This window comes from Monodon monoceros, unplaced genomic scaffold, assembly GCF_005190385.1.
Source record: "Monodon monoceros isolate NGI ecotype Baffin Bay Population unplaced genomic scaffold, NGI_Narwhal_1 Super_Scaffold_13, whole genome shotgun sequence".
Classification (NCBI taxonomy): domain Eukaryota; kingdom Metazoa; phylum Chordata; class Mammalia; order Artiodactyla; family Monodontidae; genus Monodon; species Monodon monoceros.
Genome location: NW_021703769.1, coordinates 84,117,484 through 84,144,060, shown reverse-complemented (window position 1 = coordinate 84,144,060; position 26,577 = coordinate 84,117,484). Strand labels below are relative to the sequence as shown.

Here is a 26,577-nt window from a genome sequence, read left to right as displayed (position 1 = left end):
TTACCTGTATGACCTGAGGGCCTTAGCTGGGCAGCACCGCTTTACTTCTCTCACCTGGGCAGCACCGCTTTACCTCTCTCACCTGCTTGGCTTTAGCGTCTCAGGCCCCGCCTCTACCCCAGGTGTTTCTGGGAGGGTCAGGGGCGTCGCAAGCGCGCTTCACAAGGAGTCAGCAGAGGTCAGAGCCCATGTCTGAGGACCGGGGACTCCTGCCAGCACTCTGCCCACTGGTGGCCCGCGCGTGATGCACCCATAGCAGCAGGAGGGGGTGTGGCGCCCACGGCCAGGCGGCGCGTTACACTTTCCACCGGGTCCCGCCTCGGTCCCGGCCCCTCGGTGCTGACGTCACGCGGAGACCTCCCCGATTTCCGTGGCCCACGCCACGTGCCCACGCTGCCCCCCGCCTGGCACCGCCTCTGCCGGCTCCCGAGGGCGCAGACTGCGAGGTAGGGGCGCAGCGGGGAGGACGGGGGGCGCACGGTTGGGAGCAACCGGAGTGCGCGGCCCGCAGGACGGAGGGTGCGGGGGAGGACCCGGCCGCGCGGCGAGGAGGACCGGGGCTGCGAGGTAGGGGTGCGGCGGGGAGGCCGTGGGGCGCGGGGACCCAGGGCGGGGACCGAGAGGAGACCGGCGGGCTGGGTGGGACGACGCCGGTACCCCGAACCGAGCGGGGCGCAGGGCCTGGGTCGGGAAGCCTTGGCCGCGCCGCAGCGCCGAGTCCAGCCGCGCAAGCCCCGAGGACGCCCTGGCGGCGGCAGGCGCGCTCGGGCGCGGAGTCCGCGCGGACACGGAGGGCGCGCTGGGGCGGGAGGTGGGGTGTCGGGGACCGGTGTGCCGAGGAGTGTTTGGTGCAGTGCCGCGCTCTGTGCTCCGCGCCAGAGTCGAGACTTCCCGGCCTGGGCCCGCAGAGGGGAGCCGGGGGAGGGAAGGGGCTCGGGGACCCCTCCTGGCCTTCTGCTCCCCACGGGAGGGCGACCTGCGGGCTGTTTTGCGTCCTGGCGATGGGAGCAAACAGGCTGTGGGAGAGCCCAGGGCCAGGCACGGGAAGAGGGCACTTCCTGGCCGGTCCAGCTGGGCATGGAACGCCCCCAGAGAGCCTGGGGGTGCGGGGAAGGGGGCCACATGACCACCTAGGTATTGGTGGAGAAGCCGGCCCAGTGCTGTCTTCCTGTTTCCCAGGAGCACCTCCAGCTCAGAAAAGCAGGGTGTGGGCTTCCACAGCGGTGCCAAACTTGAGAATGCTGCCAGGGTCAGAGGGGAAGGCTGGGTCCTCCCCTGCCTGTCGTGGGAAAGGAAACTGTCAGGGTGCAGCCAGGGCAGGGAGGTGAGGGCCCTGCAACAGGAAGCAGGGGTCTGACGCGGAGACCCTCTCCCCGTGATCGCCGCCCTCGGTTCCCCTCTGAGCAGATTGATACCTCCGAGAAGTGTGAAGCCACAAACCCTTTACATCCCTTCTGCGTGGGGCTGCTCAGAAGGCAGACAGTAGTGAATAGCTCGAGGCAGCTGCCGGGATGTTTTGCAAAGCGTATTCAGAATACCAAGAACCAGAGCGTGCTTTCTTGCCAAAGTCTGAGGCATCCGTCCAGTCGGATTGGGAAGCAGGTGCCCGGGCTGAGGGGTCTGGGGCCGCCTGCCCTTCCTGCAGCAGGTCCTCCCATGGGAGTGGAAGCGGCCTGTACCAGCACACGCCCTTCCCTGGCCTCTGGGCAGGACAGTGGACAGGTGAGGGGGACGTGGGCGCCTCAGGGAGAGGGGAGGCGGGCTGAAAAATTTGGCCGCGGTCCCAGCGTTAACAGGGGCAGGGCAGAGACATCCCACCGTGTACTGATGGTGAGACCTTCTCTGCTTCTGGAAGCCCACTGGCACTTTAAGAGTTCTGGCTCCAGTGTGAGGCATGGCTCTGAGATTGGACCTGGCCTCGGTTTCCCCATCTGAGACATGGGCGCTGTTAACAGCACCTGCAGCAGCGCAGGGTTGTGTGGCTTGAATGAGGTGATGCCTGCAGGGCTCAGGCGCGACGCCGGCGTCCAGCGCTCCGCAGCTGCTGCCCCACGTTATGGGCAGAGGAGAGCGTTCATTGTTGCCAAGATTAGCGGGCTGGCGGGTCGCGGAGAGGGCTGGGAAGACCCTGCTCTGGCTGCGGCTCCCTCGCTCGGCACCCCCTGGCCTGGGGCTCAGCCTCGGTCTCTGCCCACGTCCAGCTTCTGCTTCTGCACGAGGGGTGGTCTTGTGCAGAAATGACCTGGCAGGACCGAAGGGTCAGGGTTTCCCTGAGTGACCCTGGAAGAGAGTGTGGCCGCCTGGGCGTCTTGAGAGGAAATGCTATCTGGGCAGACAGATGGCCGGACCCCAGAGAGAGTGGAACCCATGCGGATGGACAGGACACACCTGTCACACACCCTGGGGCCCAACCTAGAGCCTCCCGTTGACCTGCCAGCCCGCGCCGGTCCGGGGCCAAGGTGGCCACTTCTTCCGAGCTCTTTGGGCTTCTGCGTGGCTGTTAGGCCGGAGGCTCTGCACCGGGGCAGGTGCTCTGGGCATCTCTGCCTCACACCAGGCCTGTCTTTCCCACGTGGATGCTCCAAACACACGCGTGCTCAACACGGCCCTGCGGGCCTGCAATCAGTTGTCCCGGGGGGAGAAGTCAGAGTGAAACGGTGGTTCTCCAGGTGTGTCCTGGGGACCCTCACTCAGGTCACAGCAGCGCTCACAGCAGTACCGAGCCGTGGCGTCAGGGGGGCGCTGCTCGTGAGGCGGTGCTTTGTGCCCTCGTGTTGCGCACACAGCTCCCGTTTTAAGTTCAGACACAGCGTATGATCGATGTAACCGCATGAACCAAAGCTCTCAGGATCCCACACGGCTCATAACGGTGTAGACGGGCCCTAAGGTGGAAATGCTTGCGGCCTCCTTGGAAACACTGCTTGTGCCTCGGGTCCCCGTGGCGCACAGGACCAGAGGGACCTGGCCGGTTCTGGGCCATCTGAGGTTTACAATTTGGGCCCAAGTCATTCCTGGGATGGACGTGCCAGGGCCCTTGAACTTTTGGTAAAAAGTAGGCATTTTTCGTTTCCCAAGGCTTTGCCTGGCTTTGAGGTGTTTGCTGGCAGTGAAGGCCCTGAGCGGGGTCGGTGGGTGGTAAGGGACAGTGGGTGCTGGCAGGAAAGACTCTTCGGGGGTGGGAGAAGGTCCTGCACATGAGGCCCAGAGTGACACTAGACAATATTTATTTTTATTGCCTTTTATCGTCTGCCTTACTTCTCTGTCAGGAGTCAGGAGTACTGTGTCTGACTCCTGGTGAGCTGTGCAACCCTGGGCAAGTGGCCTCGCCTCTCTGAGCCTCCATGGCCTTCCCTATAAGACATGTGAATGCTAACAGCTGTGTTTCAGGAAGTTGTGGGTTCAGAGGAGGTGCTGGGTCAAGAAGTGACTTGTGGTTTACAGATGGTGGACCTGTGAGGAGGGATGTCCTCGGACGTCGGTGTCTGTCTCACTTTCACCTCCTTAGCAAAGCTGTGACACAGACCCTCCTGGGCGTCTGGAAGGCCCCCGCGGCCTCAGAGGAGCAATTTACAGGCCACTCCCAATTACAGAAAGAATAATTCTGAGCTGGCTGTGACAGCAGGGAATGCTGTAGCGGTACGAGAAGCCTCCAGCTCGCTGTGGGAGGGTGCTGGTGAGCGGAGGGTCTGGGGAGAGAGAGCCCGGAGCAGGTCCCGGGGTCCCGGGGGCTGCATTTCGAAACAGAAATAAGTTGGTGAGATGCACGTGGTGTCAGCGCTCAAGGCCGCTCCCGGGGCTCAGGGCGGACCTTGGACTGCTGCTGGCACCTCCTCTCTGCTGGGTCCAGCCTCGCTCAGGGCAAGGGAGACAGGTGGAAGCGGACTGAGGCCCAGGGGGATTGAAGGTCACAGGGCCAAGTGCAGGTCAGAGCCCCAGCTGGCCTTCAGGGCGCTCCCTCCTCAGGGTTGCCTGAGCGCCCGGGTCCCTGTGGCCCACTAGCCACGCCTGAAGCTTCCTGGAGGGTCTGCCTTCACATCCAGGCCACCGGGGGTGCGGGGGGAGCTCCTAGAGCCTGGCTTGCAGCCTCACGCTGCTCATGTCAGCCCCTTCTCCTCGCCCCGGGGGTGGGGAAGGCCAGAGCTCGGGGAACACATGGCTTGGAGGCTGCACGATGTGGCCCTGCCTCCCTCCCTCCCTCTCCCCCCTCCACCCCCAGAACCACGCCGGCCTCCCCGCTGCCCCTGCACCCCGCTGTGTGCGCTGTGTGTGTGCAGCGGGCCCTTTGCACATGCCCCTCCACTCGGGAGCCCCCCTGCCCAGCTCCCTCCTGCCAGTCTGCCCAGCTTCTCAGTGAAGCCGCTCTGGTCACCCTCTGGAAAAAGGCAGTGCAGCCCTGGCCCTCCTGAGCCCCATGCCCTGATTGGCCTTCTCCTCTTCAGGTACCATTAATCACCTAACACATTAGACAATACGTATTTTTCTTGCCTTTTATGGTCCACCTAAATCTCTAGCATTCAAGCTCTGCGAGGCCAGGGACCCGTTTTATCCACAGGTGTAGGCCGAGCCCTATGGATGAATAGGAACGCGGTGACTGTCGGGGCGGGGAAGGAAGGGAGCCACAGGGGCTCCTGTGCTGGGACCCTGCCCACCCGCCCCCCTTGGAAATGTTGACCATGTCCTTCTGGTCACACAGTCCTCACTGGGTCCTCCTGGCACATGGTCTGTGCTCCTGGAGAACGCGCCTCCGTGGCCCTTCCGTGCTCGGCCTGTGATGTGCTTCTCAAGTGGCTGGCGTTTTTCCCGACAGCCCAGGAGCAGGTTGTTCATCCCACTGCAGCCTGTCAGTTTCGCCCTAGTGTCTGGTGGCAGGGACGGGGGTCTGGGCAGGGGTCCTGAGAAGGTGGAGCCCTACCGCTCCCGGTGATGGACACGGGGCTACTTGAAAATCGGTGTGTTCCAAGCCCACCTCTGATTCTTATGTGCTGCGTGGCTCTGATTAAGCTAGTTTTAACCTTACTCTCTGCCTCAGTTTCACCCTCTTGAAAATGAGGACAATAACTGTCCCCACCTCCCTGGGTGTTAGAGCCCCGCCTGGAATCAGCCTCGTATTCAGTGCTCTTGGTGATTGTTTTTATTTGCTGCTGACTACTTAGAAATCCGGGGCGCTGTGGGGTTGCCGCTTGGTGTGGCCTTTCTGGAAAGCAAATACAAATCGCTTTTGCACAAAAGCACAATTTATACAAATCACAATTTGGCTATACAAACTGAGTTTTTTTTTTTTTTTTTTTTTAATCTTTTGGCTGTGCTGTGTAGCCTGTGGGATCTCAGTTCCCCAACCAGGGATCGAACCTGCACCCCCTGCATTGACAGTGCAGAGTCCTAGCCACTGGACACCAGGGAAATCCCTTCAAATCGAGATTCTTTAAACATCCACACACAGTATCTTCTGGGAATCTCTCCTGAGGAAATGGAAACACAGAGCCATATGCGAAGATGTTCATTGTGGCGTTTTTGTCCAGCCATTAAAAATGGCATTTTTTTATAGACGGTTTAAGGATTTGGGAAAGTACTCATAATATACCAAGTCGAGAGGATGTAAGATTGCACACAAAATTGGTTGTAAATTGGTAAAGTATATATGCAGAAAGAAATGCTTAAAGCTCTCTGCTGGCAGGGATCTCAGTAGGTCTTCAATCCTGGCTCCTTTCCCTTCATCTAAGCCAGCAATTAACTGAAAAAACGCACCCATGTGTGTATGTATGTGTGTATGTATGCACATATGTACATAATATCCCTGGAAAAAAATCACGTGTGTATAATTTTCTGGAGGAAGATTTATAAATTATACATGCACCCAATCTCCCCCCTTTATGAATATATGTGTATATGTCTACATGTACGTATATGCACACATACACACATATATGCATATATGCCTTTATTTTCTGGATGAACATTTTAAACTGAGGTTAGTTAAAGGGAGTACAGCCTCGTGTCTTTATTCTTCCCACAAAAACAAGGCCGTTCCTGTTTCTCCAGTTCCGCCGCTCCCGGCCTCACGACTTGGTGTTCTGCAGAGATGGGTTTGCGCGTCTGCCTGACTTTCTAAATCAGGGACCCGCTGGAGCGCTGTTCTCCTTGGTCCTGATCTGTTACTTTGTGCATCTTCTCTTCTCTGGCTTGTTCCTTCCGTTGCCTCCCCCTCCGAGACACAGTCGAGCCCACAGCAGCCAATTCCTTCCCGGTAGCTTTTCAGGGCGTGCGGTGGGAGGGCGCATTGTTTCTGATGAACCCGGGATGCGATGCACCAGCCAGACCCTGCTCCTGCGTCGGGAGGAAAACCCCACTTTGTGAAGTGACTTTGTCACCGTTCTCCCTGCCCATCTGTCCCCCCGCCCCGCCGCGTCTCCCCTCCCTGCCTGGCCTCCCCCTTTGTTGCTTCCCCACGTCTCCCTACTGATACTTCCGTGGTCGGCACGTGTGCCTGCCCCTCGCCTGTGCTAGGAAACTTCTGCAGCCGGCACTGTGGGGCTTGCTTTCCTTCCCCACAGACACTTGTCCAGCCCCTGGCTGGCCTGGCCACGCGGACTCGGGCATCGCGGCTTCATCCGCAGGCCCACGGGGCCCTTGCTGGGAAAGCCGGTGGCTGCAGGTGCTGAGGTGGCCCAGGCGGTGGGGTGACCACAGAGGGCTCAGGGGTGGCTGGTGTCCTGGTGGAGGGGCCTCTGGCTTTGCGGATGCTCAGCACAAGGGTGGGGGTCTCACTGCCAGCGCACCCTCCCTCCTGAGGGCTGGGAAGGGGCGAGTCCGCGCTGTCCTCACCAGGGTTCCATGGAAACCGCATCCCTGCTTTGGGGGAGGGAGGATGCTTCCCCACACTTGGTGCTGGTTAAAGACCCGGCCCCCGAGAAGAGGAGAAAACGGCGTTTCTGGCCTGGCTGGGTGCAGGTGCCGTGTCCTGGGGGGTGCGTTCCTCCCCACAGAGCTCCTTCCCCGGGCCTGAGAGAATGGCCGGAGGCTCAGCTGGGCGTCTCCCTGCAGGTGCCGACGGGCCGGAGGGTGTCCGAGCTGCTTGCTGCTGCCGAGGAGGTCCGACGCCAGGCGGAGCTGGACCTTGCAGGCCCTCGGCCTCTGGTCCACGTGCCAGAAGCCCACGTGGCCGCTGCACTCGGCCCGAGGGAAGGCCGTGGACGAGCTGGTGGCCAGGCCCTGGGCGGTGCATGGGCGGCCGTGGGGCCTCCCCAGCGTGGCCAGGCCCGTCATGCTGCAGTGCCGGCCGGCCCAGGAGTTCAGCTTCGGCCCCCGGGCCCTGAAGGATGCGCTGCTGTCCACTGATCCGGCCCTGCGGCAGCTCTACACGTCCACCTTCTCCCCAGCCGAGAGGCTCTTCCTGGCTGAGGCCTACAACCCCCGGAGGACGTTCTTCCGCACGCTGCTCATCCACACAGCTTTCGACTGGCTCCTCAGCCGCCCTGAGGCTCCCGAGGACTTCGAGACCTTCCATGCTGCCCTGGCGCCCCGGAAGCAGAGCCTGGCTCGGAAGCACATTTACCTGCAGCCCATAGGTACCTGCAGCCCGTGGGCACCGGCGGGCATGGGCGTCTGCAGCCCGTGGGCACCGGCGGGCATGGACGCCTGCAGCCCGTGGGCACCGGCGGGCATGGGCACCTGCAGCCCGTGGGGCAGCAAGTGGTGATGAGCTGGAGGGTGGCATCCTGGGCCATCAGGACACCCCGGGGTGGGTGGCGAGGGCCTAGATCTAGCATGAGGTGGGGATGTCTGTGCCCGGACCCCAGGCAGGACCTGATATGAAGGGGGATGTGCTGGTGTGCTTGGGATTCGGGGGTGAGACTCAGCTCTCCCCCCACCCCAGCTCCACACTGTTCAGAAAGCCCAGGGCCTTGGGACCCCTTGGGCAGCTCACTGCCCTGTTCTACCCGCAGGTGCTGCCTCATCCACCTGTACCCTCCTGGCCGTATCTTTTGGAGCCAGCGCTGTCCTAGGCACTATACTGGCTGCTTCCTCTGTGGTTCAGGGTGCTAGGGTCACGGTCACCCCGCTTCATCGGTTAGGACACTGAGGCTGGGAGGGGAAGTCACAGAGCTGGTGATTGGCAGAGGCAGGATTTGACCCCAGTGCCCTGCTCTTAACCCCGAAGCTGTACTTGGAGACACTGGCAGGGCCTGGCGGGGACTCGGGGACTCCTGCCTGGTCCTCCAGCGCTCAGACTGGGGACACCAGGTGTGAGGGGCTGTGCGTGGACCAAGGGCTGAGATGCCTCGGCCAGGCTCTCCGGGGCTTGCTGGCCAGGTGCTGGGGATGAGCGGGCGGGCCACTGGTTCTGCATGCCAAGGCAGGCCTTGCCCCACGCAGGCTCATTACCCACCCTCCTGCCCCTGAAGACCAGAGGCCTGCAGGCACCTCTCCTGTTCCATTGCCCCCGGCCAGTTGGCCATCTCTGTCTGTAGACTCTGCTTCCAAACTCCCAAACCATCCATGTTGTCTCCCCGCTGACAGCTCATCTTGTTAAAATGCGGGTTCTGGTTCCAGAGATCTGGAGTGGGCCTGGGCACCTGCATTTCTAATCACCTCCTGGGCAAGCCGCTGGCCTGGGGACACTACAGCCACTTTCTCCTGGCTTCCAGCCTTGGTCCGTGTCCAGGGTGCTGGGCACAGGCAGGTGGGGACTCCGAGGAGTGGGCAGGGGGCCTGATGGTACTGCTCCACCCCCAGATCTGAGCGAGGGGCCGGCAGACGGCGCGCTCCTGGACCACCTGCGGAGCTGCACAGAGGCCTTCTTCCTGGGCCTGCAGGTCAGGTGCCTGCCATCAGTGGCGGCTGCGTCCATCCACTGCTCATCACGCCCCAGTCAGGACTCTGACAGGCTCCAGCTCCACACAGGTGAGTGCGTGCGGTGTGGGCACAGGTCAGGTCAGCGCAAGGGCAGGCGTCTGCCGCTTGGCAAAAAGCCCTTTTTGGAGGCAAAATGTGGGAGGGAGGAGCTTAGGAGAAGGAAGGAATCCCCCTGCTTTTCTTGGGGGAGGGAACATCTATTTCCCAGCCTTTAGAAAAGGAAGACTGAGGCAAGGGTTCCCTTCCCCGCTCAGAAGTGTCTGGAGACTGGACCACACAGCCCTCTGTCCTCCGGAAAACTCAAGGGCACGCAGAGCAGGTGCCGCAGCCTTCTAAGGCCCCTCTAGCTTTTTGTCTTTACAAAGCTCTCTGGCCCCATCATTCCCCAGGGGGTCACTGGCAGCTGGAGAATGAGGCTGGGTTGAGAGGCGTAGATGAGCTGGGGGCTCTCAGATGTACAGGAGACCCAGACTCAAGTGTAGGGAGGTCCCCAAGAAAGGGCTGGGGCTCTGTCTCTGGCTGATGTTGGACCTGGGATAAGTGGACTGATGTCTTCCATTAGTTGTGAGAAATTCTCAGCCATTATCTTTCTTCCACTACTGCCTCTGCCTCATTCTTTCCCCCATTGAGGACTCCAATGGGATGCGTGTTCACCCTCACTCTCTTCCCCTTTCCTTGTATTTCATCCCAGTTTTATTCTCACCCTCCAGTTAACTAATTCTATCTCTAGCTGCACCTAATATGCTATTAAACCCATAGATAGAGTTCCAAATTTCAGTTGTATTTTTCAGTTCTATAGTTTCTAGTGGATTCTTTTTCAAATTAGCAGTGTCACTTTTTAAAAATTTTATGGAAGTATAATTGCTGTCCAATATTATATAAGTTACAGGCATACAATATAGTGATTCATAATTTTTAAAGGTTATACTCCATTTATAGTTATAAAATATTGGCTATATTTGCTGTGTTGTACAATATATGCTTGTAGCTTATTTTACACCCAATAGTTTGTACTTCTTACTCCCCTCCCCCTATATTGCCCCTCCTCCCTTCCCTCTCCCCACTGGTAACCACCAGTTTGTTCTCTATATCAGTGAGTGTGTTTCTTTTCGTTATATTTTGTTGTTATCTTTTTAGATTCCACATATAAGTGATATCATATAGTATTTGTCTTTCTCTGACTTATTTCACTTAGCAAAATGCTCTCCAAGTCCATCCATGTTGCTGCAAATGGCCATAGTTAATTCTTGTTTATGGCTGAGTAGTATTCCATTGTGTGTGTGTGTGTGTGTGTGTGTGTGTGTGTGTGTGTGTGTGTGTATGTATATGTATGTATATACACCACATCTTCTTTATCCCTTCATCTGTCGATGGACATTTAGGTTGCTTCCATATCTTGGAAACTGTAAATAATGCTGCTATAAACACTGGGCCTCATGTTTGGGGTGTTTTTGGATATATACCCAGGAGTGGGATCGCTAGATCATATGGTAGCTCTATTTTTAGTTTTTTGAGAAACCTCCCTACTGTTTTCCACAGTGGCTGCACCAGTTTACGTTCTCACCAACAGTGTACGAGGGTTCCCCTTTCTCCACATCCTAGACAACACTTGTTATTTGTGTTCTTTTTGATGATGGCCATTCTGAGAGGTGTGAGGTGGTACCTCACTGTGGTTTTGATTTGCATTTCCCTGATGGTTAGTGATGTTGAGCAGCTTTTCATGTGCCTGTTGGTCATCTCCATTTCCTCTTTGGAAAAATGTCTATTCAGTTCTTCTGCCTACTTTTTAATCAGATTGTGTGTTTTTTTGATGTTGAATTGTATGACTTGTTTATATATTTTGGATATTAACCCCTATTGGTCATATCATTTGCAAATATTTTCTCCCATTCTGTAGGCTGTCTTTTCATTTTGTCAATGGTTTCCTTTGCTGAGCAAAAGCTTTTAAGTTTAATTAGTCCCTGTTTGTTTATTTTTGCTTTTTTTTGTTTTAGGAGGTGGATCCAAAAAAATATTGCTACAATTTCTGTCAAAGAGTGTTCTGCCTATGTTTTCCTCTAGGAGTTTTACAGCATCCAGTCTTACATTTAGGTCTTTAATCCATTTCGAGTTTATTTTTGTATATGGTGTTAGAGAATGTTCTAATTTCATTCTTTACATGTAGCCATCCAGCTTTCCCAGCACCACTTATTGAAGAGACTGTCTTTTCTCCATTGTATATTCTTGCCTCCTTTGTCATAGATTAATTGACCATAAGTACATGGGTTTATTTCTGGGCTTTCTATCTTGTATCATTGATCTATATTTCTGTTTTTGTGCCAGTACCATACTGTTTTTATTTATTTATTTATTTATTTATGGCTGCGTTGGGTCTTTGTTGCTGCGCATGGGCTTTCTCTATTTGCAGCACGTGGGGGCCGCTCTTCGCTGTGGTGCGTGTGCTTCTCACTGTGGTGGCTTCTCTTGTTGCTGAGCACAGGCTTTAGGCATATGGGCTTCAGCAGTTGTGGCACACAGGCTCAGTAGTTGTGGCTCGCAGGCTCTAGAGTGCAGTCTCAGTAGTTGGGCTTAGTTGCTCTGCGGCATGTGGGATCTTCCCAGACCAGGGCTCGAACTTGTGGTCCCCTGCACTGGCAGGAGGATTCTTAACCACTGCACCACCAGGGAAGTCCCCCAGACTGTTTTGATTACTGTAGCTTTGTAATATAGCCTGAATTCAGGGAGTGTGATACCTCCAGCTCTGTTTTTCTTTCTCAAGATGGCTTTGGCTGTTTGGGGTCTTTTTTGTTTCCATACAAATTCTAAAATTATTTGTTCCAGTACTGTGAAAAAAATGCCATTGGTAATTTGATAGGGATTGCTTTGAATCTGTAGATTGCTTTGGGTAGTATGGTCATTTTAACAATATTGATTTTTCCAATGCAAGAACATGGTTATATCTTTCCATCTGTTTGTGTCATCTTCAATTTCTTTCATCAGTGCCTTTTTTGTTCTTCCAAAAGAGAGACAAAGTAGAAACACTTTGCATTCTTTTCAATACGAACAGCAAGATATTGATACCAAAATTTTACAGACATTATTAGTAAGGAAATTGGAAACCAATTTCTCATATGATAAGAACTCTAATGTAAAATATTAGCAAATCAAATCTAGAAATATGTAAAATACATTACAATTCACTTGTATTTATTCCAGGAACGTGAGGGTAGTTTAACATTTATTTATTTATTTTTATTTTTGGCTTCATTATTCTCTCACTGTTTTTTTTTTTTTTAATTGAAGTATAGTTGATTTACAATGTTGTGTTAGTTTCAGGTATGTAACAAAGTGATTCATTTATACATACATATATATCTATTTTTTTCAGATTCTTTTTCCTTATAAGTTATTACAAAATATTGAGTATAGTTCCCTGGGCTATACAGCAGGTCCTTTTTGGTTACTTACTTTATATATAGTAGTGTGTATATGTTAATCTCAAACTCCTAATTTATCCCTCCCCCCCTTCCCCTTTGGTAACCATAAGTTTGTTTTCTATGTTTCTGTTTTGTATATAAGTTCATTTGTATCATTTTTTTTAAGATTCCACATATAAGCCATATCATATGATATCTGTCTTTCTCTGATTTACTTCACTTAGTAGGATAATCTGTAGGTCCATCCATGTTGCTGAAATGGTATTATTTCATTCTTATGGCTGAATAATATTCCATGTATGAATATACCACATCTCCTTTCTTTATCCATTCATCTGTTGATGGACATTTATGTTGCTTCCATGTCGGCTATTGTAAATAGTGCTGCAATGAACAGTGGAGTGCATGTATCCTTTCAAATTATGGTTTTCTCTGGATACATGCCCAGGAGTGGGAATGTAGGATCATATGATAGCTCTATTTTTAGTTTGTTAAGGAAGCTCCATGTTGTTTTCCATAGGAGATGCACCAGTTTACATTCCCACCAACAGTGTAGGAGGGTTCCTTTTTCTTCACACCCTCTCCAGCATTTATTATTTGTAGACTTTTTGATGATGGCCATTCTGACTGGTGAGGTGATACTTCATTGTAGTTTTGATTTGCATTTCTCTAATAGTTAGTGATGTTGAGCATCTTTTCATGTGCCTTTTGGCCATCTGTATGTTTTCTTTGGAGAAATGTCTATTTAGATCTTCTGCCCATTTTTCGATTGGGTTCTTTTTTTTTTATATTGAGCTCTATGAACTATTTGTGTGAACTATTTGGAGATTAATGTCTTGTCAGTTGCCTAATTTGCAAATATTTTCTCCCATTCTGTAGGTTGTCTTTTCGTTTTGTTTATGGTTTTCTTTGCTCTGCAAAACTTTTAAGTTTAATTAGGCCCTGTTTGTTTATGTTTGCTTTTGTTTTCTTTGCCTTAGGAGACAGATCCAAAAAAATACTGCTATGATTTATGCTTTCCTCTAGGAATTCTATAGTATCTGTTCTTACATTTCTGTTTTTTTGTTAGAACCATGCTGTTTTGATTACTGTAGCTTTGTAGTATAGTCTGAAGTCAGGGAGCCTGATTCCTCCAGCTCTGTTTTTCTTTCGTAAGATTGCTTTGGCTGTTCGGGGTCTTTCGTGATTCCATAAAAATTAAAAAAATTTTTTCTAGTTCTGTGAAAAATGTCTTTGGTAATTTGATAGGGATTGCATTGAATCTGTAGGCTGCTTTGGGTAGTATGGTCATTTTGACCATATCGATTTTTCTGATCCAAGAACATGGTATGTTTTTCTGTCTGTGTCATCTTTGATTTCTTTCATCAGCATCTTATAGTTTTCAGAGTATAGGTCTTTTGCCTCCTTAGGTAGGTTTATTCCTAGGTATTTTATTCTTTTTGATGCTATGGCAAATGGGATTGTTTCCTTAATTTCTCTTTCTGAGCTTTCATTGTTACTGTATAGGAATGAAACAGATTTTTGTGTATGGTTCTTTGTATTTCTGTGGTGTTGGTTGTAACTTCTTTTTCATTTCTAATTTTATTGATCTGGGCACTCTCCCTTTTTTTCTTGATGAGTCTGGCTAAAGGTTTATCAATTTTGTGCAGGCTTCTGGTGGGAGTGGCTGGTGCCTGCCCATTGGTGGATGGAGCTGGGTCCTGGTCCTCTGGTGAGCAGGGCCGTGTCAAGGGGTGTGTCTAGAGGTGGCCGTGGACTCAGCAAGTCTTTGGAAGCCGGTTTGCTGATGGGTGGGTTGTGTTCTCGCCCTGTTGGTTGTTTTACCTGAGGCGCCCCAACTCTGGAGCATGTCGATGGGTGGGGCCAGGTCTTGGTGCTAACATGGCAGCCTCCAGGAGGGCTCACACTGATGAATATCCCCCAGTATCTCCACCACCAGTGTCCCTGGACCCACAGTGAGCCATAGCTGCCCCTGGCCTCCCCAGGAAACCCACCAAGACCAGCAGGTTGACCTAGCCCAGGTTCCTGTGAAGTCACTGCTTTTACCCTGGGTCCTGGTACACACAAAACCTTGTGTGCATCCTCCAAGAGAGGAAGGAATCTCTGTTTCCCCAGTCCTGTGGAGCTCCTGCACTCAAGCCCCACTGGCCTTCAAAGCCAGATGCTCTGGGGCTCCTCCTCCCAATGCCAGACCCCTAGACTGGGGAGACTGGTGTGGGACTCAGAACTCTCACTCCTGTGGGAGAACTTCTGTGATATAATTGTTCTCCAGTCTGCGGGTCACCCACCTGTGGGGTATGGGATTTGATTATATTGTGAATGTGCTCCTTCTACTGTCTCTTTGGGTTTCTTCTTTATGTCTTCGGATGTGGAATATCTTTTTTGGTAGGTTCCAATCTTTTTTACTGATGGTCGTTCAGCAGTTAGTTTTGATTTCTTGGTGTGCTCGTGAGAGGTGAGCTCAAGGTCCTTCTACTCTGTCATCTTGTCCCAGGATCTTTCATCAGTGTCTTATAGTTTTCCGAGCACAGGTTTTCTGCCTCCTTAGGTAGGTTTATTCCTAGGTATTTTATTCTTTTTGATGCAGCAGTGTCACTTTAAAAAAAATTTTTTTTAAATTTATTTGTTTATTTATTTGGTTGTGCCAGGTCTTAGTTGCAGCAGGTGGGCTCCTTAATCGTGGCTCGAGGGCTCCTTAGTTGCAGCACGTGGGCTCCTTAGTTATGGCATGTGAACTCTTAGTTGCGGCATGCATGTGGGATCTAGTTCCCTGGCCAGGGATGGAACCTGGGCCCCCTGCGTTGGGGGCTGAGTCTTAACCACTGGACTGCCAGGGAAGTCCCAGTGTCACTTTTTTCATCATTCCCAATTCCCGGCTAAAATTACATTTAGCATTTATATCTATGAGCATAGCTGCTTTATAATCTGTGCCTGTGAGTCCAGCATTTCGAGCACCCGTGTTGCTCTTTCCGCTAATTCTGTCTTGGTTATTTTGCCTCATTGTGTGTTTTATTTTTGATTGTTAGCTGGACGTCTTATGTGAAAAATTAGTTTAACTTCTAGAAGAATTTGTGGCCTGGGATGCTGTAGTTTTTCTGCGAGAGGATTTTATTTCTCCTTGGCCAGGCATCTAAGGGAGCTGACGGTCTGGGCCACCCTGATGACCCCAGGAGTACAGCCTTCCTCTCCCTGGGTGCGGCCCTTTGGGGTAGCAGGCGGAGCAGGGGCTGTGTCATCAGGGTCACCTTTCCCATCCACCGTCTCAGAAACAGCTCAGCTTCATCTCTTGGGATTCTACTCTTCTCCCTGTTTCTAGTTTCTCAGTAGGTCTCTGGTGTTTTAAAAGTCCTGTTTATTGAGGCATAATTTACATATAGAGAAATTATTCCTTCTGGGTGTAACCGTTCTGAGTCCTGACACACACACACACACACACATCACGTAGCCATCACCAGAAGAGTGTGTAGAACAGCTTGCCTCGCCCCCCCCCAAGCCTTCCTCCGTGCCCTCCTGTAGCCACCCGTCCCCCATCTTCAATGCCTTCAGAAGCTGTTCTTTGTGTGTCACTCGGCTTGTTTGGTTATCTTGTAGCGACAGGCAGTGTGCTGTTACAGCCGGCGTTGAGTTTCTGGGGCTGACAGGGACTACTGGCCGGTGGGTGCCGTCCCAACGGTGGCGTGCCCCTTTCTCTGTCCCAGACTGCAGCCTCGGTCCCTCGCTGGGCACAGCCCTCCCCCGCCCCCCCGAGGGTCTGAGCGGGGCCCGAGGAGCAATGGCCGGCCTGGGCCCCGCCGCTCCTGCCCCTTGCGGCGCCACCACGCCTGCCATTGCTTCCGCCCGACTCGGGGGAAACCCAGCATCTGTCCAGCTGCCCCAGGGGCTGTGGTGCCGGGGTCCGGGTGTCCATCTCTGCTGACTGCTGAAAGGACTGCTGTTTCCCCCGCCCTAGGCTTCGTGGGCCACTGGGAAGGAAGGGGGCCTGGGAGGGCTCACCCAGCAGGTGGCGTGCAGAGGCTGTGAGAGGTTGGATTCCCATGGTCAGATTACATGGTCCAGATGGCTGTGTTCGTTTCCTGCGGCCGCTGTAACGAAGCACCAACAACTGGGTGGTTTAAAACACAGAAGTGTATTATCTCGCGGTCCGGAGACCAGAATTCTGAGACCAAGGTGTTGGCCGGCCCTGTCCCCTGTGAACGCTCCGGGGGACCCTTCCTCACCTCCTCCACCCCTGGTGGCGGCCGGCGGTCCTTGGTCCAGCCTCGGCCTCCATCATCACGTAGCTTGTGTTGCTTCTCTTCTTAGAAGGACGCCAGGCGAATGGATTAGGCCCACCCTACTGACCTCACCTTAACTTGATTACATCTGCAAACCCTGTCCCCAAGTAAGGTCACATTTCAGGTGAAATGTGACCTTGCAGCCCCTCCTCCTCCAGAGCCGGCGCTGTGGCCCCTTCAGCTCTCTCTGACCCTCCTGCCTCCTCTCGTGAGGACCCTGGTGATTCCATCGGGTCCAGCTGGGTAATCCAGAATCACCTTCCCACTGGGAGACCTTTAATTTAATCCCATCTGCTCGCTTCTGCCAGGTGAGGAACACACGCACAGGTCCCGGGGATGAGATGCCACGTCTTTGGGGCCATCAATGAGCTGCCCGAGGCTGCAATGGCTCTTCCCACGAACACCGGTCTCATTGGCCCGGCGGCCTTTTTGGTGTCCCCACTTGGACTACCCTTTCCAAACCTGAGCTCTTTCTTCCCCCCGAGGCCCAGGCCTCACATGGTGCAGCTTGGCTGAGTTTTCGGCCTCAGTCTGAGTTTTTCATGGAATGTCACTAGCTTGCGTCCGACTGTGGGATGAGTTGGTCCCAGGCAGAGGAAGGGGGGATGGGCCCGGAGAGGGGCACCAGCCGCCTCCTCACTGGCCCCTCTGGCCCCGTCCCCGCAGACGGCATCCTGTCTTTCCTGAAGAGCAGCAAGCCGGGCGATGCACTATGCGTGCTGGGCCTCACGCTGTCCGACCTGTACCCCCGAGAGGCCTGGACCTTCACCTTCGGCACGTTCCTTCCAGGGCATGGTGAGCCGGCACCTGGGGGCCTCCTGCCTCAGCCCTGAGGCTTGGGTACAGGGCCTGGAACACGTGGGGATGTCATCCCCTCGCTGCTTCTCCCAGAACCCCTCCTGGGGGAGAGAATGGGCATATATGGAAATGCTCTCTTGAACCTGCAGCCCCAGTTCTCACCCCTCCTGGGCCAGGGGCTGTCTGCTTGGCAAACGCGCTGGCAGGGCGGGGCCTTTAGGACCTGTGCATCCTGAGGAGGGTGGCTTTGCCCGTGGGCTCCCTGAGCTGAGGCCACTCCTGGTGCCTCCGCTTCTCTGCCTCTCCCCAGAAGTGGGCGTCTGCAGCTTTGCGCGGTTCTCGGGGGAATCCCTGCAGCAGGGGCCCAGCACCCCTGACCTGGCCCCCGAGGCACCCCTGCAGGACAGAGGCCGGACCGTGTGCTTCAGCGCCCTGGGGATGGTCCAGTGCTGCAAGGTGGGTGTTGGGGTGCTGCCCAGGTGGCGGGAGGAGACGGGGGACAGGAAGAGGAGGGGCTGCTGGGGGTTCTGGCGAGCTCCAGGAAGATGCTAGGGTGTGGAATCAGACAGAAGGGCGTGAGTGGACAGCCATCGAGCCCTGGGTTCAGCCAGTTACGCTGTCCAGTCCTCACGGTGCTGAGGACCATCCTTCACTTTAGGGACTATGGCCACTTAGGCTCAGAAACGCCAAGTGCTTTGTCCAAGGTCACACAGCTCTCAAGTGGCAGGGTTGGGATTTGAGCCCTCATCTGACACCCAAACCTCCATGCTCTGAGGCCCCCAGAGCTGACCACACCAGCTTGCCTTTCTCCCCGCACCCAGGGGTCCCGGGGATCGGCGGGTGGCGGGCTCCAGGATGCAAGGAGGTGGGGACCTTCTCCCTCAGGTCACGTGCCACGAGCTCTGCCACCTCCTGGGCCTGGGGAACTGCCGCTGGCTCCGCTGCCTCATGCAGGGCACCCTCAGCCTGGACGAGGCCCTGCGGCGGCCCCCGGACCTCTGCCCCATCTGCCTTCGGAAGCTGCAGCACATCCTGGGCTTCAAGCTCGTGGACAGGTACAAGGTGAGTCGCGGGCAGGGGGAGGGGTGAACAGGTCTGCGGGTCTCGTGGGTCTGGCTGAGTCCCCCGCCAGGCGCCTGGCCCGGTGCCGGTGGCTGTCACCACAGGGGCGCACGGCTTTTATTTCCCAGGCAACCCTAATCAGAGCCCGTCTTTACCGGGCACTGACCGTGTACTAGACCCTGTCCTAGAGCTTCCTGTACTCGGGCCGGTTCTGGCATCACCAAGGGGCCTTCCCCAGCATCACTTTCTCCCTAATTGGCTCACAGCCCCTCCGGAGGAGGAGGCGGAACCAGACTAACCAAGAATCACTGTGGAAAGGCAGGCGCTGCTCTTAATCCGGCCCCGCCCTGCGCGGGGGCTGAGCCAGCGCGGCGACGCTGCCCTCTGCTGTCCGCACGAGGCACTGCCGGGGAGCAGGGCCCAAGAGGGACCCTAGGGAACCGGGTCCATCTGCTCCACTGCGGGGAGAAACCTTATCCAACGGAGAAGTTCGTTTGCAAACTCAGAAACTTTACTCTGAGTTTACAGTTCAAAGGCAGGTAGTGGTTATTTTCTCTTTTTAAAAATCTTTTATTATTTTTTAATTGAAGTATAGTTGATTTACAATGTTGTGTTGATTTCTGCTGTACAGCAAAGTGACTCAGTTATATATATATATATATATACATACATACATTCTTTTGTATATTCTTTTCCATTACGGTTTATCCCAGGATATTGGATATAGTTCTCTGTGCTATACAGTAGGACCTTGTTGTTTATCCATTCTATATGTACTAGTTCCAAACTCCCCATCCATCCCTCTCCCACCCCCCCCCCCTTGGCAACCACAAGTCCGTTCTCTACGTCTGTTTCTGTTTTGTAGATATGGTCATTTGTGTCATTTCTTAGATTCCACATAGAAGTGATATCATATGGTATCTTTCTTGACTTCCTTCACTTAGTATGATAATCTATAGTTGCATCCATGTTGCTACAATTGGCATGATTTCATTCTTCTTTATGGCTGAGTAATATTCCATTGTATACATGCACCACATCTTCTTTATCCATTCATCTATCAATGGACATTTAGGTTGTTTCTATGTCTTGGCTTTTGTAAATAGTGCTGCTGTGAACGTAGGGGTGCATGTATCTTTTTGGATTAGAGTTTTCTCTGGATATATGCCCAGCAGTGGAATTGCTGGATCATATGGTAATTCTATTTTTAGTTTTCTGAGGAAGTTCCATACTGTTTTCTGTAGTAGCTACACCAGTTTACCTTCCCACCAACAGTGTAGGAGGGTTCCTTTTTCTCCACACCCTCTCCAGCATTTGTTATTTGTAGACTTTTTAATGATGGCCATTCTGACCGGTGTATGGTGAAACCTCCTTGTAGTTTTGATTTGCATTTCTCTAATAATTAGTGATGTTGAGCATCTTTTTATGTGCCTATTGGCCATCTGTATGTCTTCTTAGGAGAAATGTCTATTTAGGTCTTCTGCCCAGTTTTTGATTGGGTGGTTTGTTTTTGTTATTGAGTTGTATGAGCTGTTTGTATATTTTGTGGTACGCAGGCCTCTCACCGCTGCGGCCTCTCCCGCCACGGAGCACAGGCTCCGGACGTGCAGGCCCAGCCGCTCCGCAGCATGCGGGATCCTCCCAGACCGGGGCACGAACCCGCGTCCCCTGCATCGACAGGCAGACTCCCAACCACTGCGCCACCAGGGAAGCCCTGTTTGTATATTTTGGAGATTAAGCCCTTGTCGGTCGCCTCATTTGCAAAAACTTTCTCCCATTTCATAGGTTGTCTTTTCGTTTGATTTATGGTTTCCTTTGCTGTGCAAAAGCTTGTAAGTTTGATTAGGTCCCATTTATTTATTTTTGTTTTTATTTCTATTGCCTTGGGAGACTGACCTAAGAAAACATTTGTATGATTTATGTCAGAGAATGTTTTGGCTATGCTCTCTTCTAGTTTTATGGTGTCATGTATTATGTTTAACTCTTTAAACCCTTTTGAGTTTCTTTTTATGCATGGTGTGAGGGTGTGTTCTAATTTCATTGATTTCCATGCAGCTGTCCAACTTTCCCGGCACCACCTCCCGAAGAGGCTATCTTCTTCCCATTTTATATTCTTGTATCCTTTGTCGAAGCTTAATTCACCTTAGGTGTGTGGGTTTATTTCTTGGCTCTCTATTCTGTTCCATTGATCCATATGTCTGTTTTTGTGCCAATACGACACTGTTTTGATTACTGTAGCTTTGTAGTGTTGTCTGGGAGGGTTATCCCTCCTGCTTCCCCCCACCCCCCCTCAGGATTGCTGTGGCAATTCTGGGTCTTTTATGGTTCCATATAAAATTTTGGATTATTTGTTCTAGTTCTGTGAAAAATGTCATGGGTAATTTGACAGGGATCACATTAAATCTGTAGATTGCTTTGGGTAGTATTGCCATTTTAACAATATTAATTCTTCCAATCCAAATGCATGGGATATCTTTCCATTTCTTTGAATCATCTTTAGTTTCCTTTATTAATGTTTTATAGGTCTCAGCATATAAGACTTACCCCTCCTTGGTATTTCAATTTTTTGGTGCAATTTTAAAAGGTATTTTCTTTTTTACATTCCCTTTCTGATATTTCATTGCTAGTGTAAAGAAATGCAACCACTTCTAGTAGCGTTTGTGTGGAGTCTTTAGGGTTTTCTATTTATAGTATCATGTCATCTACAGAGAGTGACAGTTTTACCTCTTCCCTTCCAATTCGGATACCTTTTATTTCTTTTCCTTGTCTGATTGCCGTGGCTAGGACTTCCAATACTATACTGAATAGAAGTGGTGTGAGTGGGCATCCTTGTCTCGTTCCAGATTTCAGTGGGAAGGCTTTCAGCTTTTCACCGTTGAGTATTATGTTGGCTGTGGGTTTGTCATAAGTGGCTTTTATTATGCGGAGATGTGTTCCCTCTCTACCCACTTTGGTAAGAGTTTTTATCATAATGTTGAATTTCATCAAATGCTTTTCTGCGTTTGTTGAGATGAGCGTGTGCTTTTTGTCTTCTTTTGTTAAAGTGTGTATCACAGTGATTGATTTGCATATATTGAACCATCCTTGTGAACTTGGGATGAATACCACTTGGTCGTGGTGTATGAACTTTTTAAAATCTGTTGGATTTGGTTTGCTAATATTTTGTTGAGAATTTTTGCATCTATAGTCATCAAAGATATTGGCGTGTAATTTTCTTTTTTGGTGGTATCTCTGTTTCTGGTATCAGGGTGATGGTGGCTTCATAGAATGTCTTTGGGAGTGTTCCCTCCTCTTCAGTCTTTTGGAAGAGTGGTAATTTCTTCTTTAAATCCACCTTTGGATGAAAATACCAAGTTAAAAAAGTTTTTTGTTCAAATGAAGGCATAGGCCCACCAACAAAAGAGCTTGGACTCAACTTTAAGACCCAAAGTTTTAAGCCAGACGCTTTAAGTGAATCCCGTTGTGTCTGAGGTTCTGGGAAGCCCGTCCTCCTCTAGGAGATGGTCAGCTGCTGGAGCCCACTGGGTCCGGGGGCTGGACTCGGGGGAGAGGCTCTTGGACAGGCAGGAGTTTATGATCCGGTGCTCGTGGAGGGGTTGGCTCTGCGTTTCTAACGGGCTCCCAGGCTGCTGCTGGTCGGGGACCCCTGAACACGGGGCTGGGCATGTCCAGGTCAGAGCTGCCTCCCGGCCTGGGTCTCCCCTGAATGTCTCTGGGGTAAACAGCGCGTCGAGGGGCGCTGAGATGGCGGCCTGCCTCGCTGCAGAGGGGACCCAGAGGCAGCGCCCCCGTAGGGAGGTGCCTCTGCTGCCGACTGGCTGACGGCGCTCAGCAGGATGCGCCGGGCGAGGGCGTCACCGTCACCAGAGCGCCCGCCCCACCGAGCGCGGGGCTGGGGGCTCGGCTGTAAGCTGCCCATTATCCTCGTGTGCGTGTAAGGTGAAGCGGGCCAGCCGTGGCCTGCAGAAGGTCTGGGGTTTCTCACCACTTACTTTCTCGGGGTCTTGCTCGCCTACCGGATCCGAACTTTCAGGCCCTTCGTCCCCCTCCCCTGACGCATGCCTTCCTGCGACTCCTAACCTCGAGGGGGGGCGCCCTGGGCCTGTTCTGGATCTGTTCCCATCAGTCAGCGGTGTGCTGGTAAGCGCCCTCTAAAGAAAAATCCTCGCTTGGGCGTATCTGCCAGTTTCCATTGTGTGACGACTCCACCACGGCCGGTTCTGAGCCATCACGGAAGGAGAGCGGGGCGGAGGTGGGCAGTAGCTGACCGCGGGCGTCTCTGATGCCCGGATGCACCACGCGCAGAGGTGCTAGTGGGATGTAGGAAAACCACGATTCCCTTTGCTTTGAACAGAGTGTTAACAGGTCAGCTCAATTTATCCACGAATAACGGTCAGGCTTGCAAAGCTCCTGCAAGTTCGCTGTCTTTAGAGGCCCCATTCCGAGGGCCCTTGTGGCACCAGACTGCCACTCGCCCTGGGTCGTGGGCACAGTGGGGTCCCCTCGGGAGAGGGGCTGGGTCTCCTGGCGGCTCCCTGGCAAGGGAAGGGGCCGGACAGGCCGACTCAGCCCGCGTCTCTCCCTCGTAGAGACTGTACACCTGGACGCTAGAGGCGGCGGGGACGCGGCCTGGGCCGGCGGCCGGGGAGCCGTCCGTGTCGGAGGACACCCTGCCCTGCAGCGCGGACTCGGGCCTGTGCGGCGAGAGCGACTCGGAGCCTGGCAGCGGTCTGTCGGAGCCCCTGTCCCCGGACGCCTGGAGCCACGCCTTCCCCGCGGGCCCGGAGCTGGAGCCTGAGGACGGGCTGGGCTCCCTGGCGGCCGCGGAGAGCCCGGGGGAGGCCCTGGCGGAGCACGGGCGCTGGCTGGCGGCCTGCATCCAGGCCCTGGAGAGGGACGTGACTGAGGAGGAGCTGGCGCGGGTGGACGGCGCCGTGGACGCCCTGGCCCGCTGGGACCTGTTCACGGGGCGGCTCCCGGCCCCCCGGCAGGACCCGCCCTGCGGCCGAGACGGCGCGGGGCTGCGCCGAGTCCTGGGCGACAAGTTCTCCTCCCTCAGGCGGAAGCTGAGCGCTCGCAAACCGTCCAGGGCCGAGGCGTCCCCGCGGCGCTGGAAGGCAGAGGACAATTAGCACGGCTGCCGCGTCTTGTCCAGCACGGCTGGTGCGTCTCGTCCAGCGCCTGCCTGTCCCCAGGGCGCTGCGGGCCCGGCTGTGGGCGGAAGGGACGGTGTCTCGGGAAGCGGAAGGCGATCCGTCTGCACGTGGACCCCGCACCCCCAGCCCTAACCGCAGCCTCACGACGCGGCCGGGTGGGGGGGGGCGGGGTCCCAGGTACCCCGAGGGCCGTCCTCGGGCCGCACCCGACCTCACAGAGCAGGTGCCCGGCAGGTGCCTGTCTGTCTCCTACGGCCTGGGGCTCGGGGCTCTGCTACGGCGAACTCAGATTGCAAGGCCCCAACGTGGGTCCTCCGCTCGAAGGGGGGCAAAGGGGGTCTTGTTGCAACCTACAAGGTCCCCCGCCTCCCCCGACCCCAAGCCCATAGAAAGGGCCCCTTTCTGTGGCGCTAACCGCACTCTGACCCTTGGAACTTGGCGTGGGCGTCTCCCTGAAAGTTCCGGGTGGCCACCACCTACCAGACCACGTGCCCAGAGACGTGCCACTTCTTCTGACAACTGTTGCGGGAAGGGAGGGTGTCCCGTGTGCAGGTCTGAAGGTGCTGCTGCGTGCTGTGACTTGCAGAGGTGAAAGCAAACCGCGGCTCCATCCTCAGGACAGTTTTCTGACAAAGGTGGCCTGGACCCCAACACCAGTGAGGGCAAGGAGATGAGATTTGTTCAGAACACCTGTGTCTGTGTTTTTTTGGTCTCGTTTGACCAGTTGCTGAGAGAACAAGTGATTTAGATGTTAAAATACCCATCACCCCAGTAGAACTGTCTGTCTGCCTTTAATTTCGTCAAACTTTGCTTCCGGTTCTTGGAAACTCCTTTATGTGCAACACACACATTTGACTGTTAGGTTTTCCCGACCGACTGACCGTTTTCATCATCAAGTGCCCCGGGCTGCTAAGGAGCCCCGGGGAGAGACGCCTCTCGTCCGGACGGCAGAGCTCCCGCGGAGTGATGGGGAGTCGCAGCTACTTCCCATCTGGAGAGAGGCACGAACAGGAGCAGCTCCTACATTTCGTGCATAGCTTAGACAGTTTGGGGGGCCTTCTAAGAAAAACAGTACAAACTACAAATATAGAATCAGGAGGGTCACCCCCCAAGCAAGGACGCCTGAAGCCTCCTTGTGATGTAGGTTCCAGCCCCAGAAAGATGGAAGGGATGAGACCATCCTGAAAATAAAGCAGCAAGGACGCAGCTCTTCAGACCCGCATTCTCTTTCTCATGGGGTTGAACATGCATCACAAGGATTCAGAGGTAACTGATGGGGAGAAGAGGACGAGCCAGGCTCTGCAGAAAGTGTGCTGGGGCCAACCCCACAGACAGCGTGATGGAGGAAGAGAAGGAGGCCTCGGTGTCTCTGTCACTGTGAACAAACCACTCACCCCTTAGTGGCTTAAAACCCCAGCAACCTATCCAGCTCAGCTGCAGTGTGGACAGAGCTTGCTGGGGAAAGTTTACCCCTGGGGCTGGGCTGGAGAGTCCTGCTCTAGGACGGCTCACTCACGGGGCTGCTGTGTGATGGCCGAGGGCCAGCGCCTTGGTCCTGTCCGGGTGGCTTGGGCTTCCGTGTAGTATGGCGGCTGGCTACCAAAGGAGGGATTTCCTGGAGTCACGTGGAAGACGTGTAGCCTCTCAGGACTCACTCAGCCATCCTCTGTTAAGGCCGCCTGAAAGGCTCACCCAGGCTCACACACAGGGAGGGGATGTAGATCCCACCTCTTCATAGGGGTGTGGTGAGGTTCTGGAAGAGCTTGGGAGGTGAGAAAACATTTAGGAAAAACCTGCCCCAGTTAGCATTTGCTGCTCAGATTGGCCATCATACCTGCGGCAAAATCTTACCTGTTTTTCTTCTGCAAAAGATTGACTGGAATGATGTAAGCACACACACAGGTGACGAAGAGAGAAGAGCCTGGCTCAGACTGAGGGAGGGAGCTCAAGGGGGTCGTTACATCAGTTGCAGAGGGAGGACACTTTTTAAAGCCAGCTGCTGGGAGGAAAGTTTTGAAATTAAAACGTTTAGGAGCAGAGATCGTAGCTTCCTTCCCCTGCTCAAGTATCAGCCCAGGTTCTGCCCCTGCTGGGGGTGGAGAGCAGTTGGGGACAGTCCCCAGGGAGCGGCTTTTGGCAGAGGAGGGGATAACGAACGCCATCTCCCATAGCAAAGTCACGGCTCACCAAGTTCAGGCTCAGACATGGTACAGCTGGGCACCTTAACGGGGCTGAGCTGAAGTAGCTTCAGATAACGGTTTCCGAGAAACAAGGGCCTGGTTTTTACTTATGCAAAAGCACCAAGTCAGTGTCATCTCATCTCATGCTCTCTCATCTCCTTATCTGTCAAAGGCCCCCCTGCAAGTCAGGAGGAGAGGTCTCCGAGCTTTCCCACGGAGCCTCTCGGAGCCCCTCGCTCTCTGGTGGGACTGGGTGGAGGGGCTTGAATGGAGCGAAAAATACTTTGGGGTCATGGCGTTGTGTCACCGTTCCCGTGTGAGATGGGGCTGGGACATCCACGCGTGCCTTCAAAAGTAGCCTCAACACATGTGGAAACTGTGCCCTGGTTAGGGGCGATGGGAAGCAGGGCCCTGGTCAAGAGGTGGCAGACCCTCCTCCTGCCTCTCCTTCTTCCCCCTCTTCCTCCCCAAAGCCCCAACTCATCATCGGAGGGAGAGGAGGACCGTTCTCAACTCCTTCCTCCCCACCTGCGGGGCAGGAAAGTGGGATTAGCCCGGGAGCCCCTCCACCGGCCCCCCTGTTGCCAGAGCGTGGGTCGGGGGAGGGATGTGGGCCTGTTAATACTGTCCCGTGGGACATCTGATTCAGACCTTTCTGGGAGGAAAGCAATCTCTGAAAGGGCTTAAAAAAATAAACACAATAGCTTAGCCAAGCAGCTAATATTAAAGCGAAGAGTCCAAATTCAGATCCCACCAAGTTCAAAGGAGCGGCTGTAGCATTCCAGGGACGGACACACACACACACACACACACACACACACACACACACACACACACA

At 53.8% G+C, this 26,577-nt stretch overlaps 1 protein-coding gene across 1 annotated transcript; it reads left to right on the top strand.

Moving 5' to 3' along the window:
* The first annotated feature begins 422 nt into the window (after window positions 1-422).
* On the top strand, window positions 423-25,442 carry AMZ1 (archaelysin family metallopeptidase 1). Its single transcript, XM_029219387.1, has 7 exons — window positions 423-446; window positions 7,042-7,565; window positions 8,734-8,901; window positions 17,210-17,338; window positions 17,652-17,797; window positions 18,227-18,403; window positions 22,993-25,442. Exons 2-7 carry the CDS (start codon window positions 7,262-7,264, stop codon window positions 23,533-23,535), a joined length of 1,467 nt encoding a protein of 488 aa, XP_029075220.1. The 5' UTR covers window positions 423-446; window positions 7,042-7,261; the 3' UTR covers window positions 23,536-25,442.
* The last annotated feature ends 1,135 nt before the right edge of the window (window positions 25,443-26,577 follow it).